Raw genomic sequence first — 17,759 nt, 5'->3', positions numbered from 1 at the left:
TTACCTCCTAGATCGGTGTTCATAAATTAAAAATACTCGCGGTCGTGCGGAAACACGATTCGCACGAGCGCGGGTATTGTATTTTCAATTCATGAACACCTACTACTCGGTTAGTAACCTACACATAACTCCTCCTTCTATTGCTATTCTATTCATGCTAAAGTAAAGTGCTCACAAGCGGTATCACAAACAAAACGCACGTGTCTATTGTGTAAACTAGGTCAATCGCATTTGGCAGTCCTGATTGCACAGTCTGTTTTATGTAAACATTAATGATTGACAGTTTTGGATCTGTCCATTAGTAATTATTCGCACCTGCCATTGTTTGCTTTAGAGTGGTTGGATAAGCGACTTCAAACTATTTCATACTCTTTCACACTTCACAAAATCATAGTGTCATTAGCTGCACTGTCATATTGATTTTTCACAAGGTCACTTTTATTGACATGTGGTACATAATAAAGACAAATGCCATGCTAGCGATTTATGAATTAAAGCCCGCGCGAAACTGCCTTTTTGCCGTTTGTTTTTGTACATGACGTACATGTTTTTTTCTCTCCTAATTTCGCAAATTAAAGAGGCTAATGCTCTTACGTCATAATATGACAAAATTCAAATTCTAAAGAAAGATAATTTTACTCAACATCTTTAGTCACGACCCTTTCGACAAACGTGTCTGATTGGTTCAGATAAAAGATAAATCGATAGAAATGAAAATAGCCGAGAATATTAGAATTTCAATTATAAAGAAAGTTCTTAAATTAGAATTCGATCACTGCAGTAATTATGTCAGTAATTGTATGTTTAATTGAGGTTGCTAATTAAATGCGTACATTGTTAAAACACTAAAAGCATTATGATTAGCCTCCACGTAAAGTTGTCCTATAAAGTTTATCTAGCTCGTAAATCAGCATGATTGTTCAAAACTTTCAGATTTTAGATTCATTAGTACAATGATGAAGTCACAGCGACTCTGATATTTGTACAAAGTATATTTTATTTACTAGAACGTACAAACAAACTGGTCGTGTCCTTAACGAAAAGCAATTATGGTATCATTATATTCAGATATGATTTTACAAGCCTTGTAAACATGTATCAGAGCCGCTTCCACTAAAGTTACAGGCAATCCTTGCTTTTCACAAGATAATTTCACGCATCAATGAATTTATCTGTTTTATAGAAAAAGTAGCACATGCCGATTGTAAGAAAATATAGCCCGCTCGCTTAGATCAAAAGTGAAAGTGCAGATCTATTGATCATGGACTTTGAGTTTGAACCCCCTGACTATTTTACAATGTGTCTGTAGGAGGACTTGATAGTTAATTGCTGAGAACAAGTTAGTACTGGTGCTAAATCCAGAAGTACTTGTTAAAACGGCACTAAATAAAAACCAAGCAAAATAAATATAAGAAAAAATTCAATATGTATGTATTATACAAATGCTGTATAAATATAAAAATGAGATAATTGCATTGTACCTCGTAAGTGGACATAACTACTATCTGGATACATTCAACACTACTCAAAACTGTTAATGCAACACAGAGCTATCTCCTTAGCGACATGCCTATCTCCTTCACGACAGAGCTATCTCTCAAAATAAAAAGTGACTAAATTTACTCCCGAACCATTTTCGGTACATATTTTATTTCCAAATGCATTGTATATTTTAGGGCTATCTCACGTCTAGACTGTTTGATTCTTAATATTAGTTAAAATGTAAATGTTTGACAATATTAATGAAAGTGATTTCATGACGAAATGGCCTAATTTACTGTTAAATCAGCTTGTTGAAAAACATCACCACGACCACAAATTAAGAATGAATTAGAAAACTTAAACTTCTCCGTAAAGTTAAATCATATCTACATCGCTTACATCTACGCCCCCACTCTTTAAGCAAATTAGTGACAAAGCACTTTTTACAATAAATCTTTCAGCATTCGTCAGTGTAATTAACTATTTATAGACGGGGTCATAATCTATAACGAAGCGGTCAACAGTGTTGAATTTCAAGTACTTACCGTTAGAAAAATAATGAATTTTTTTTGGTTGGATGTTTGTTGAAGGAATCTATCGGAAAGGGCGCTGTCGTCACAATGCAAAAGTCATATTCGCAAGACTCGGCAATTTCCGTAAAACGATCTTACAGTTATGGTCAATGGGAGATAATAAATCTACACGCCTTCCACGAAACAGGTAAGCCCATCTGGATAAAAACCCTTGTTCGCAAAATAATATTCGTTATTGGCATATACGCCATAACGATAATTATTTCTTGACTCACTAAAAGTTCATACATTTATTACCACGAATCGCTTGCAACATATTTAATATTAAATGATAATTATCGTAATATTGTGGAGATATATGGCCGCTATATGGTTCACTGAGTTCCCAACGGTGGCTACAGTTGAACCGATTTGAAAATCCTACCAGTCTGGAAGTTCGGACCCGCCTGTCTTAAATAGAAGTACCTGCCTAATACTGGTGCTATAATATATTAATAATATATTAACGTTATCATTACGAAAACAGTCAGCACTATATTTTGTTAGCAACTGTACGACACTCCAAAGCACTTAAATAACGCATCGCAACACCATTACAACGGTTTCAGAAAAACCTGCATACGGACACGTGCATTTCAACCACTACTGCACACTGACACGTGCATTTCGACCCCTACTGAATACGGACACGTGCATTTCGACCACTACTACATACAGACACGTGAATTTTGACACCTACTGAATACAGACACGTGCATTTCGACCACTACTGCATACAGACACGTGCATTTCAGACACGTGCATTTCAACAACTACTTGAAGCAAACATAACACCAAAATAGCAATCATGTAGCCAAAAATTTAGAGGGTACACAGGATACGCCAAGTACTATGACTATGCGAGCGAAATCCCTAGCCCCTTAATTGCGTTTTATTGAATTTGAATTTTGAAAAGCACCAGTTGTAATTTACTTTTTGTAAATGATAATGTTACACACTATTTGGTAGTCTAATTGCAACCAATGTATGCACGTATGCATTCGGTATTAAGAGAATAAGGCAGATTCTGTGTATATAACTTAACGATCTCTCACCCTAGGTATCCAGTAACTTAGGACTTTCGTAGTGAGAGGTGCAGTAAGTGGAAGGACGGAACTCCCAGACCGCTACAATTTCCGCCACAATAAATTTACATACATGAAATTTATCCGCCAAATTCTAGCCAATATAATTTATTAAGCCGTCCCTTAGAGAATCTAAAACCATTTCCAACCCGACTTCTGATAAGTGTTTCCCGTCTCCCCGATAAAACCCCGCGGTTGCAAAATCAATTTGTGTCTTTAATGTTCTACCCTGGGATCTTGCCGTTACGGCTTTACGGCTAAAATAATTAACCTGCCGACACTTCTTTTCCATGGCAACATTCACTTTATAACAGCCACACCAATTACGACGTTGTAATAACTATTGTATCAGGGAAACATTCATACAAGTACTTTATTTCCTTGTTAATAACTCGTCTAAGTTTATATAAACTCCAAGTGCGTAAATCGTTCCCACCTAAATGGAGTACAATTGCTTTCGGTGGAGTACAGAATAGTCTTTCTCTCTGTATTACATCACAGGTGGCAGTAACGTACCTAGGACACAGTATGGGTCCATGAGCCATATGCACTTAAATTTATCACAATTATAATGTTTCCTTAGGAAAAAAAGACAAAAAAGCCATTTTGAAAAACATATTTGCACCTGTGACAATGAGCCATGATAAAGGTGATCAAGAACAGTTTGACATGTGCATTTTGAAAAAAAAATTGCCCCTGTGACAATGAGCCATGATAAAGGTGATCAAAAACAGTTTGACATGTGCATTGCTTACAGGTCCGTATATTTTTTTCAAAACAATATTTCCTTATCAATGATTGACCGTCTTTCGGGCAAAAGAATAATCTTTCAGAAAAACCTTACCTCAAAGCCCAGTTCCAAACCGTTTACGCATCACGAGCGAGCAACGGCGTACGAAACGGTAGTTTTCTCTGTCCGAATAAATCCCACACATTTTCGTACCGTAGTCTCCCACCTAAAACACACCAAGCACACCGTGCCAGTTTAAAATAACGTTATTACCGTTCAGAACAGGCTAAATGTAAACTAACAAGACTAAAAATAAGGTTCAATTCTATTTAGTTACTTACCAGTTGCTATTTAAATTGAATAGGGTAAATAATCTTCGTGAGCCATCGCTGCTTGTTTATATTCGGGTACTCTTTGGATTTTATGGCTACGTTTGAAATACGTAAACTGTCTCCGCCAATGAAAACGTTCTTTACAACCACCGTCTTGTCATCGGTAATCATGGCAGGCGAAGGTAATTTGCGAAAGCGAAAACGTTAAATAGCGAATTTGTGAGTAACAAAGTAGGATTGAACCTGATTTTCGGTCTTGTTAGTTTGCGTTTAGCCTGTTTTGAACGGTAATAACGTTATTTTAAACTGGCACGATGTGCTTGGTGTGTTTTAGGGTGGGGGGGGGGGAGCGGAGACTTCGGTGCGAAAAATGTGTGGGATTTATTCGGACAGAGAAAACACTACCGTTTCGTACGCCGTTGCTCGCTCGTGATGCGTAAACGGTTTGGAACTGGGCTTTGAAGTAAGGTTTTTCTGAAAGATTATTCTTTTGCCCAAAAGACGGCCAAACATTGATAAGGAAATATTGTATTGAAAAAAATATACGGACCTGGAAGCAATGCACATATCAAACTGTTCTTGATCACCTTTATCATGGCTCGTTGTCACAGGGGCAATTTTTTTTTTCAAAATGGCTTTTTGTCATTTTTTCCTAAGAAAACATTATAATTGTAATATATTTAAGTGCATATGGCTCATGGACCCATACTGTATCCTATGTACGTTACTGCTACCTGTGTATTACATGGTGGAAATCCTGCCACTTCATTCACCGAATAGTGAGCCACCTAACCGTTCTGTCACCAGGAAGCCTCAAGTTCTCTGGCCCTTTCACCTGCCCAGTGTATGATGGAATCTCCAATCATCCATACATCTGCCGAGAATACAATGTAAAACCATGATTATATTTTATTTGAATTTGTTAATTCCGAACATACAAACGGCACGCATTCGATCTCCATCTACCTAAATGTTTTATAGTATCCATTGATATTCCGTCTAAAGCGAGTTGCGTCGCTCTTCCTATGCGACCGGAAGTGACAATTTTCAAAACCACACAATTGGACTGCCTTGGACAATACATATGAAAATTGTGCTCGAGTAACAGGCTTACCATTCTTATGAATGAATAGAAAACTTCGAATCTTAGGACGAACTATAAGATAACTTTTGAGAGCACACACTGGACACAAGTCCGAATCAGTCTCGCATGGCAATCGTAACACAATCGGTGGGCCAGTTTGACTAGTTTTTTGAGTACCTTATAGTTATCCGTACGTTTGAATTATTATTTAAGAACGACACATCTGCATCTTGTAATGGCCTCATTGACTGCGTCACGGTTGTTAAAACTAACTCACTTACTCGAAAAAACCCAAAATAAGCTAAAATAAAGGCTGCCCTGTAAAGAGTAGCCTCAAATTCATCAAAACATACTACCGGTAAAACTGAGCACACGCTTTTAAGCCTAGGTAACGTAAACGGTGCTCTAATGTCAGTGTTATTTCTAAGCCTACGACAACCCTCAAGTAATTTTTAAGGATGAATAATTCTTTAGGGTCATACCAGTTATTTATCTTATGAAAATAGCCGATGCCGGCTATATATGTACTTACTGTAGATGATGAATAGCTCCTGTCGGCAAAATATGTAATAAAAGTACTATCTCTTGGTGTGTTGCCGGCCAATTATTGGAAAAACCATACATTGACCGAAATGTTCTAAAGGCTGTGAGTGATCAGTGTATTCTGTGCTAGACTGTGTTCTAAAAGGTTTGAAACCCTGGTTCGAAGATACTCCATAGTTGGGAAGGTATCGGCTTCCGGTGCAAGCCTTCGAATTTTGTCGATCTGCAGACGAGACAAAGCGTCACAAATCAAATTCCGATGACATTCGACATGGGCCGCCTTAACAGCAATATAAAAATTCAAACAACGCATTGTTGCCTCACGGACTAAAATCATTACATGTTCCGATTTTGAAGAAAGTGTATTAAGGATATGGACAACAGCCTGATTATCATAGTGAAACATGATATTTTTTATTGCGTAACTCTGTTCCCCAGATGTACAGTGCAAAAAAAGGAAAAAATTCTAATACAGCGATGTCCTTGGTAATACCGGAAGTATGCCATGCCGATGGCCATTCTGCACAACAACACTGACCTTTAAAATAACAACCAAAACCTACGCTGGCATCAGTATCTGAATACAATTTAACATCCTCGTTTGAAACCCAAAAGCGATCATGAAATACGGATATTCCATTGTATTTCTGAAAAAATTGTAACCACATGTTTAAGTCAGCCTTAATGGCCTTGCTTATCCTAAGATGGTAAATGGTTTTGTAAGTCCACATGTAGCGTTTATTAAACCCCGACAAAATTGCCGACCCGGGTAAATAACTATAGACGCGAAACTCAACACTCCGATTAAACTTTGCATGAATCTTAATGCAACCTTTACTTTAGACAGCGTCAATCTGATATTTTGATCTCCTCGATTTTATCACTGGGCATACGCACTACCATTTCATCCGAGTCAAGTTCGAGACCCAGGAAGCAAAGCACTGTAACGGGTCCTACCGTTTTTTCATCGGCAATAGGCACCCTCATTTCCGCAAAGAAACTAATGAATTTTTTCATAAGCATTAGAGATGTACTGTATGACCTATCACCACCCAGATAATTGTCTAGATAATGCAATATTTGTCCAGACGACACTCTGTGCTTTATACAAAATTCCAGAGAACAGGCGAATTTTTCAAAAGTACAAATGTACTGCAACTTACAGAACAACCGAAAGGCATACTTTTGTCCACATAATAATTGCCATTGAATTTGAAGCCAAGCTGATCACAATCATTCGGATGCACGGGGAGTAACCGAAATGCGCTTTTAATATCAATTTTCCAAATTTTACAACCTCTATCAAGATCTTGCAACATAACTGCTTCGTCAAATCGCGTATAACTGATCAATGAAAGGGTGTGATAAGTGGTGAATTAAACGAAATTCACCAGGATCTTTTTTGGGCACGATACCTATCGGGGACACACGTAATGTTTTAATCGGAATCGTGGGGAAGGGTCCTGCTACCCTTTTGAGAGCCAATTCTTTGTCAGTTTTCTGCTGTACTACCTTAGGATGCTGGAGGGGCGATTTTAATTTTTTTGCGTCAGAATAACAATGAGGCCCCGAATATTGCAAAGGAAAACCTTCCGTAAACCCCTGTAATAAAGCATGTTTATCTGGATGTTCATAATAAAGCAATTCTCTTTCAATAATATTTACATCAATTGGCGAATCGGCAATATTAAAAGTACCGGTATCCCCTTCTTGCGACCCTTTGTCCCCTGAAAGGCATTCTACCCCTTGCATTCCGAAAACGACTGTATGGGGTATTCTGCCTTTCGAAGTTATACATGGTCTTTGGCTGAGGATAATCAACACGTTGCACATTATAATTATTATCTTGTATGACACTTCACACGTGGATGAGGCAAACCGCATTTTGAGCATTTGTGTTGATACTTCAGTTTGACCAGTAGAAGTAACCTTGATTATAATCATTGCTTACGTTTGATTTATGTTACATCATCTGAAGTTGGGGACAGGATTGGTCTTTTAAAGACATGCATCTCAACCATAAATCTTGGTTTATTGACCCCCATGGAGAAGAACATGCGACCTGTCTTATATGAAATTGCTCATCATATAAACATCACGAATACCCTCCTTGTCTATATGCTGCCTCCCTTATATGTGTTATATACTGCGGCATTTCGCCGGTTTTCAATGGATACTGTTTAACATAAATTGCCATAAAAATCAGAAACGCGTCTGTCCATTTCTCAATTAACTGCACCTTGTCTCTACATTCCCGTGGCTTTGATTCTATTTTACCACCTGCTGTAAGGGACAACGTGCTGCCAGCGCAAATATCCTGTAGCTCCATCGCCCCTTAAAGTAATAACGCCACATTGACATATTTGTGCCTTTAACACTTTAGGAACATGGACCGAAATGTCATCCCCAGCGCACCATAAAATTGAATTAGCCTGGCCTTCACCAAATGTAAAATTAGAGCCATTTTTGTTGAGACCACCACACCCTGTATTATTAGAATTTATAAGTTCCTTATCATATTGTGACTGCTTGTTATCATTAACAGGGCCTAAAATCTCCTCAAAATCAATGATAGATCTACGATTATCACCTGCATTTTCTCCTATGTCGCCCGACGACAAATCCATATGTTCCACCTCGGCCCGTTCCGCCTCCGTCTGGATCTGGGATGTCCGCTTTTTCTTCGAATTCTTGGCTCCCGTGGATTTCAAACCAGCTTTACTTGGTTCCTTTACCTCTCATTATTAAGATAAGTCAAGGATTACTTTGGATTTAATTTATGAAAATTTTTTGGTTGGATGTCTGTTGAAGGAATCTATCGGAAAGGGCTCTGACGTCACAATGCAAACATCATATTCGCTAGACTCGGCAATTTCCGTAAAAAAATCTTACTGTTATGGTCAAGGGGAGATAATAAATCTACACGCCTTCCACGAAACAGGTAAGCCCGTCTGGATAAAAACCCTTGTTCGCAAAATAATATTCGTTATTGGCATATACGCCATAACGATAATTATTATAACATGTTTGAGCAAAAAGATTTATAGAAACAGGTAAGTTTAACAATTTTTATTCAACTCAATAGCAAAACTGATAAGCGTGGCGAACTATTTGAATTGCGCATGAAATTATATTTTGTGTTGTCAGTCTCAGCACCTGTTTGAACTTTGTGGAATCTCAATTTATGGTTATTATAGTCTGGCGAATAAATCGCCAGCCTAAAATAGTGTTTGTATGTTATTTTTAAAACAGAGGTCGTTTATGTAAAAATAATGTGTATGCGCTATTTATAAAACTGGGTAGTTTGTAACTTTAAACAACTACCTATTTATACCATATATTGGGTTTTCATCAATCAATTTCCAATCCTGACATCGGTATTTTTCGGACAAATTATTATCTCCTGAAGTGCAAAAACAAATTATCGATTAAAATTTAAATTTAGCGATTGTATCTAATAAACGGACTATGCACGCTTATAACACAAGGATGCGTTTGACAGCATGTTGCACGCAAATCGAATGACGATATGGTAAATCATAGAATAACAAAATATGCATCGATGACATGTAAAAAAATACTAATATCGGATTGCACATCATGTCAGTGTATGTTTATCGTGCGCTAAATATACGTATTTCTCAATATTTGGGGTTTCCTACTGAAAATTCTTTGAAAAGAATATCATTTAGATCATGGAGACCGTAGAAAAAGGAGCTCAGTTTGTACAGAAGTATACACAAAGATTGTTTGAACATATTGAGAAACAAGCACTTCGAACTGGTGAAAAATGTGATATTTATTTGGATAACATTTCACCAAGAAAGAAATATCTGTGTGAAATATTGCTAAGGGTTCCGTTGATTTTCATAATTCACCAGTGGCTACTTCTCTTTCCGTATTCTAATTACTGGATTATTGAATTTTTCCTTCTCTTCGTCCGATTCGGAGGTGAGTGTCACTCATGATACAACAATATGACTAGGAAAAGAACTTGAAAAAGTTTTGTCGGTCAGTCCTATATAAAACAAACTGAACACATTCGGGTTATAGAAATTTTTTATAGGGATTTTAAAATGAAATAACGCATAACGAAAATTGATTTTGTTGATAATTATTTTATTTATAGTATTGATGTATATTGATTTATTTTATTGGTGTTTATCGTTATTTTCCGATGTCATTGTCAACTGTTCCTTTTTTATCTTTTTATAGTATAGCTGCATTTGTATTATATTAATACACCTCGTTTGAAAAAAAAAATACCCGGCTTGTGAACCTCAATATTCTTAAGCTACTTGTTTTGGTGTAACTTACTATATTTCGATATAATGTTCAGCTTAAGAAGGAAAATAAGTTTAATACAATAACCTCCCCCCCCTCCCAAAAAAAAAAAAAACAATCCCGAAGCAATGCTAAGGAAAGATTAATACTTTCTTAAAATAGAATGTAAATTCAAGTTTATGATCTTTGCGGACTTTCAAGCTAAAAATACACTACAAAAGGTATTTGCTAGTATTTGCTAGTATTCAATAATTCTTAATAATAGAAACACGAAAACGGCTTTTGAGCACATAGATATTGTAAATATAACAACTTGTCATCCTGCCATTTAATCGTTACTTTACACGGCCAGGGTATTTTCACATAAATTGATTACTGTTTTCTCGTGAAGTGTATTTAAGAAAAACGTGCTAATAAATGTCAATTGTTAAGTGATTTAGAGCCATTATGTAGATATTTGGAACATATATACATCTTATTCATTGGCATTTATCAACAAATCAAGGATGGGGGTTTAAGCTTCACGTTTCATTGTTTGTTAAATTATTAACTTAATAAAAACATTTTATACTAGTCCCACGTCAGTGATAAATAAATAAACAGAACATAATGCATAATGTTACTTTACGTCATTGATATAACCACAAATGGTCATTTCATTCTGTGAACTTTACTTGCTTCTGGAAAACAACCAAGAAGAGCTATTCATTTTGAAATATAATTGTATTCATTTAATATATCAACATAACACATATTGTATTTAAACAACAAATCTTATTTTGAGTCTCAGAACATTGATAAATAAGGAGTAAACAACTTAAGATTGATTATATTTGCACATGTATCATTTTATCATTGGAAGTTTTGTTAAGAGTACACTTTTCCCTTCACGGGTTAGATTGCCAATTACGATGGACTTTTAAAAAGTTCCAAACCGTTATCAAACTTATCCATGAATGTTTTATATAGCTTGATACGGAATAGATATATCGTTCGCAAGTTATAGCTTATATGTTTTAGGTGACGAAAAGGTCATAATTATAACGTAATTTTGTCAGTGCTTAGTTTATGATGTAATTGTAATTCTATTGCATTCACAGACAGATACATTTGGTTCATTTGTGGAAGTTTCACCATAGCGCAAAAAAAGTGAAATTATCATCACTTACTAAATCGTAGTACTGTGCTACTCAATATTTTCTGATTATCTTAACGTGCGGTTGTGGCGGAATTTTCTCATTACAGGTCACGATTATGTAGTTAAAGGATCTATGCAGGTCATTTACTTGTCAATAGAGTACATTCAGAGCTCTATAACATGAGAATATTGTAAAGATGTATTTTCCGAAAAAGTATATAACTATTGAGTAAGCGGTGCATTTCTAAATACGTAGCTGTGACATTAAGTTACGGACATTACACCATTTTCACTGCACCGGCAAAGTTATAAACCTATTTAGTCCATAATTGGAGGGTTGCATTTATTATGTTTGATAAATAAACTTTATTTTAAATTTACAAAGGATATACTTGACTTTGTATCAGACCTTTTTGTAAACTTTGATTCTAATTGACATGATTATTTGTATTTCATAGTTCCCTGGTTGGAACATGGGCATTCAACATCGGAGTCCTTCTGCAAGTATACACTGTCCTTACAATAGATGTAGCCGTCACATGGTTGAAACGTATTGATTATTGGACCCGTCAAGACGAAGCATATGGTATTAGCCATGAAAAGAATATTCTTGTTTGGACTAATGTAACAGAACAATCGAGGGCACTAGAGATATGTTCCATTTCAATGCAGATTGTCTACCTTTGTTGCAGGCCTGGAGCGTTCGCGCACAGAGGGAAAGTGCATATATCCGCCTGGATATACATTGCATTGTTTGGGACCCTTGTTCCCAATATTCTAAGCGTTTTAGGTATATCTCCTTCTTTTCTGTCGGAAGTGTCATATTGGATAGAAAGTACATTATTGATAACAGTATGTATATTTGAAGTAAGTTCAAATATGAATGTAGATATAAAAGTTGATGAAAATAAATTAATTCAACTGACTGCCAAGCCCACACTGACAAATGATGAACAGACGACACTAGAATACAGAACTAGAATGCAAGATTTACAATTACGTATAGCAACACGAAATCGGTTTCCAGAAAAACGGTCCATGCGAGATACAATGCTTGCCTTTGGAGCTTTGTATTTTCTCTTAAATCTTCTGATCGAAATTACCATAAATCAAACACAACTCACGTCTTTGTCGTCATCCGATACACTTTTTGAAGTATTATCTGTTTGGTGCACGACAGAGGTGATTGTTGTTTCCGTTTCGTATGGACTTGGACTCATATCTAATATTTGCGTTGCTCTGTGTCACATAATCCTTACTACCGAAATAATCATAATAGAGGCTTTCGATGCGAACATTGGTGGCATTGTACAAGTATCTGCGCTCATAGCATTTATTGACGCAGACATTTTGTCTTTAGAGTACACTGCAAAATTAGAAGCCATGAAAATGGTAGTATTCCTTTCAGTATACGCTATAATCTTCCAAACACTCGATGCTCTGGAACAGAAAATACTGAATACAGTTAACAGAGGCGAGTCTCCAGGTGTGTTATTCTACCTGCGGGTCGGGATTCTGACAGGACTTCTTGTGACTGTCCCAACCCTTTTCACAATTATTGTTTCGGAGCATTTAGACATAAATCCATGGCTTCTCTTTATTGCATGTGGAAATTGTATGCTCATACTTCAAACTTTGTTTATGTTATTGGAATGTACCTTCGTGTCAATCACATGGAACACTACACAGCATCTAGGTATATTAGAAGACCTGATACATTACACGCAAGTATCAAAGTGTCTGTGTCTGGTTGTACTAAATACTTTTCAGAGTTATTGTAGATATATTTGTCCGTTTTTTAAAGGTTGGTGGTTATTAAGACTTTTCGTAGCTGTATTCAACTGTTTGGGTGTTGTATGTGTTTTGGGGATTATAGAATTAGATAGATACAATAGCCGAAACCGTACGAGATCACTCCTTAACAACCTGCCAGATGTAACGTTCAAATCTACAAACACCACAAACGAAAATAGTGCAGAGGAATTTCAAGACTGTGCGATTTGTTTATCTGTGTTGTCAGAAGGGAAGACTTTACCTTGCAAACATGCCTTCCACAAGGACTGCTTAAGAAGATGGCTTCAAGTTAAGGCAGTTTGTCCTTTCTGTAACACTGAAATTGAATGAGAAATTCTACACCTTTTGAAACTGAAAAATTAGAAGCTAGAAATAAAAAGTAAAAAAAGTAAGAAATTTGAAGTAAGAATGTAGAAATAAACAGTTTATAATTTGAAATAAGAAGTAAGAGAAGTAAGAAATTAAATATCTCTTTTGGGCTTTCGTGCTATACAGAGAAGGATATGAAAGTAGCCTCTACAGATAAATAAAATGTCAAAATACGGCTGGGGTGTACCTTCTGGCTTTTATGAAAATCTTGTAGTGGGACATTATGACCAAAAGCCATACCACAACAATTTATGACATGTTTATCATATACCGAAGCTTTCATATTCATGTTTCATATATTGTCGACATATTCTGATACGTATCAAATAAATTGCTTTTTCATTTTTCTTGTCATCTAAGTCTAAAAATCTATCACGATCCCCCCACCAGAAATATCAATATTGCTATATGACGTGGCAGATTGCGGTGACGTTTCGGTTACTCTTGGTATTCATTATGATGAGGCCTAAAAGTGTTTGTTTCCGGTATCCCGACCTACCCTAAATTTTGACCCGACTCTAAATGTTTTTATGGCCTTGGAGAATTTTTTAATTTTTTTAACAAAAAGTTGCAAAATTGCACTTTTTATTCTTCAAAAATGGTCAGTGATGTTAGAAATTAACTTACCGATGCTCTAAAAATATTATTTCTTATTTGTATTCATTTTTTGACCGAAAGATACCACTTAATAAAAAAATCCCCCAAAAAATTACCAACCGCCCTACCCTAATTTTTTAGCATGTTCCTGGAAACAAACAATCTTTTAGGCCTTATTGCGTGTAAAGCACACTGCTCCATCATTATCGGTTGTGATTATCGTTTCATTTGATTTTTGATGGTACATAATAAGTATTAATTTAAAAGTACGCCAAGGATTTATAATTCGGCAGATTTTTCATCTAAAATTTTCATTGAACATATTTCTTAATATCAGCTTGTTATGTTTTTACTTTGTTGACATGTCATTCAGTTAATTATATGAGTATACATGTACATAATAAAATAGTCTGCATCATTTCTACAACTGGAATAAAGTCCAACGTAACGGAATTTTCCGACTGTCACCGAACCAATTATTATTGAGACAGAAGCGTTTTGCAGAAAATTCTCTTACGTACGATCAATGAATTCTTTAATCGTAATCAATACATACCCTAAACAAATACACTTTTTGTGTGTATTTTCTATAAGAAAATCCAGTGACAACACAGAAGTTAGAAGTAAGATGAAAGAAATTAGAAGTTCCTCCCGACTTTTGTATTAAATAGTGTAATTGCAACGGTGCAAATGCTTATGCCACAAACAAGTCCCTTTACAAAGATTACTGACCGTGTGAAAGCAGTTTCCCGATTTTCAACTTGTTTTTTTTTTCCCTAGCTGTTTCTTTTGTTTTGTATGTTGTCTTGCATGTACCGCCTTCTTCTTTTGTGTTTTACAATATTTCTATTATGATAAACTATGTATTGTGGACTGGTATTTGAAGCACACCGTCTACTTTCTGTGTCAAGGGTCGAATTTTGGGTAGCGGCATTCGATTGTATTTTTCTGGTGTGTTTGCGAGGCTCAATGTTTTAGTGATTCCATGAAGAAGACACATATTTCAGTCCTGACCGGGATTCAGACCCGGAACCTCTCATACCTAAGGTGAACACATCACACAACGTCACTATAAAATGTAGCTCAGTAGCAAGCTAGTATACTTGTACTCTATCCGATTAAGCACATTGCAATAGACTGAAAATATTTCAGCCCCTATCTGAATTTGAACATGGGACCTCTTACATTTAGGTCGTTAAACAAAATTACTTTTGTTGATAAATTAAAATGTCTTTATACTTTTACTTATATAGAAAAAGTATAGAGAATATCTCTTGCATATTCATTTGTCTGCGCCATCTGTTTACCCAGTTCTTTTCTCTATTTCACTTAATGACATGAATTTACATTGATTATGTACATTGCTTGTATTAACTGAGTGTACAGATTTGTATGTATATAAAACCTAGTGAAAAGAATAAAAGGTTGAATCATGTTTTGCTGAGTGCAAGAATTATTTCATCATAAAGAACAATATATGTGCTGCAGATAAGGGGTCCGAACAATGTACCTTGATCACACAATTATCAGAATCTTTGTTAAAACAATCTTCTAATGACTTCCGTGTTCTCCACATTAGAGAGTATGGCAGTCAATGTTTATGCTATCAAATGCAACATTTATAACTCCCAGTAACCTCGTTAGAAAGACTACTACGTTCGAAATATGGCTTAGTTAATACGTGGATTGTTCCGATGTTGCTTTAAACAAACAAATTCTCTGGACAATGTTTGGTATAAGTTAGTCGAAAAAGACTGAAATTCCAAAAAGCGGAGGTACCAAACAAGTAAAAAAACCTTAATATTAATTATTCAAATTAAATAATTAAATAAGTTATTTTAGATCATTTAGGCACACAGTTTATGTTGTAACTATACTGACCCTCTGATAAATGAAACAAGTTAAAATGATCTTTTAAATGATGCAGGGTTCTTACAAAAAAGATTGATAATTTATCATATTTCGGTCTTTTCGCTGTAACAGTAAATTACTACTTGGGATATGTTATGTTGATTTTATATATGGTGAACTGGGTAGAATTAGTTTTAAATGTATACATTTTTATAACATTATTAAATACTGGACAAAAATTGTGTGTACAAGTGAAAATAAATATGTAACTCTTGTGTACAAAATGTTAAAAGATGACTTAGAAAATGCTCCAAATAAGGTAAATTGGTGTTCACTGCTTAAAAATTTGTTATGTTCTTTCGCTTTTTATGATGCCTGGTTACAACAAAGTGTAGGTAATACTAACCTATTCTTAAGCATGGTTAAGCAAAGAATAAATGATCAATTTATACAAAATTGGCACGATAGATTAGAAAATTCTTCACGTGTACTCTTTTATCGAAACATAGCCTCATTTAGATTTCAACCATACTTGGAATATTTTTCTGTTAACAAATTTTGTCAAGCACTCGTTCAGTTGAGGGTTTCTTCTCATAGGCTACAGATAGAGACAGGCCGTTGGGCTAGACCATTAAGTATTCCTGTAAATGAACGTCGATGTCATATTTGCAATGTATTAGAAAATGAATTTCATTTTGTTCTTGAATGTAGATTGTATAATGATTTGAGGAAACAATATATCCTATTAAAATTCTGTAGAAGACCAAATATGTATAAATTTATAGATTTGTTAAATAATGAAAATCAGTCAGTCGTGAAAAAATTAGGAGCATATGTATACCATGCTTTTACTTTAAGAAATGCAAATATGTATCAGTAACAATATGTCATTTTCCCGTAAAAATATTCCAGCCAAAACAAATACTGTTGTAATTTAAATATGTATGTATATTTCGCAGTAGTTATTTCTTGAAACAGATTTATGATTATCCAGTCTGTTGTTCCTTTAGTTTCGTTTCGTTAAGGATCAACTCAAGTCCGGAATATATCTTAATCTATAAGACTGGAATATTTTTCAGTTCATTATTAATAGATACTATGTATGAATATATATGTTATGCTAATCTATTATTAGTGTGTAACCTTCTCCGAATGTAAAAATGTAGACACATATACACAAATGTTTTATATATGTACATGCTGATTTCACTGTTAATGCTAATCTATTATTAGTGTGTAACCTTCTCCAAATGTAAAAATGTAGACACATATACACAAATGTTTTATATATGTACATGCTGCTTTCGCTGTTAATGCTAATCTATTATTAGTGTGTAACCTTCTCCAAATGTAAAAATGTAGACACATATACACAAATGTTTTATAAATGTACATGCTGATTTCACTGTTCGTCATATACTGTGCATGTTTATGTCCTCATGGGCTTCTAGCCTATTTGAATTGAAATAAACTTACTACTACTTTATGTTTTCAAATACGGTTGTAATTTGATTGCCGGAGAGTAGCATGATTGTATATTTGTGTATAAATGAGTAAATTGGCAGACGGACATCTTATTTTTTTTTCAATATGATGATGTTCCGAATTTTAATTAAAGCATTTTCTATTGATTTCATCCTTATGCATGCAATTGCAAGTGTTATCCACACTGCTATCTTCGCAGTATTACTTAAATTCATTTCTTGTTTAATCAACAGTACAACCTGTTATTTGCAAGAAAACTTGTATGATTTGGTAATGTGTAAAAGACTTTAACTGTGATTGACCACCTTTAAGGTCTGAAGCACTAGTTATTATTTTCAGCAGGAATTTGAAAATGAATGTGAAGGCGCGAATTTGCCAGAAGACAACAACAACAACAAAACACATCCTAGCAA

General features: G+C 35.2%; 1 protein-coding gene across 1 annotated transcript; it reads left to right on the top strand.

Annotated features, from left to right (window-relative positions):
* Nucleotides 1-9,260: 9,260 nt before the first annotated feature.
* Nucleotides 9,261-17,347, top strand: LOC123545773 (RING finger protein 145-like). Its single transcript, XM_045332081.2, has 2 exons — nt 9,261-9,779; nt 11,709-17,347. Exon 2 carries the CDS (start codon nt 11,917-11,919, stop codon nt 13,372-13,374), a length of 1,458 nt encoding a protein of 485 aa, XP_045188016.2. The 5' UTR covers nt 9,261-9,779; nt 11,709-11,916; the 3' UTR covers nt 13,375-17,347.
* Nucleotides 17,348-17,759: the final 412 nt, after the last annotated feature.

This window comes from Mercenaria mercenaria, chromosome 1 (assembly GCF_021730395.1).
Source record: "Mercenaria mercenaria strain notata chromosome 1, MADL_Memer_1, whole genome shotgun sequence".
Classification (NCBI taxonomy): Eukaryota; Metazoa; Mollusca; class Bivalvia; order Venerida; family Veneridae; genus Mercenaria; species Mercenaria mercenaria.
Note: the sequence above shows the minus strand (reverse complement) of the source record. Positions and strands in the feature narration are given on the sequence as shown.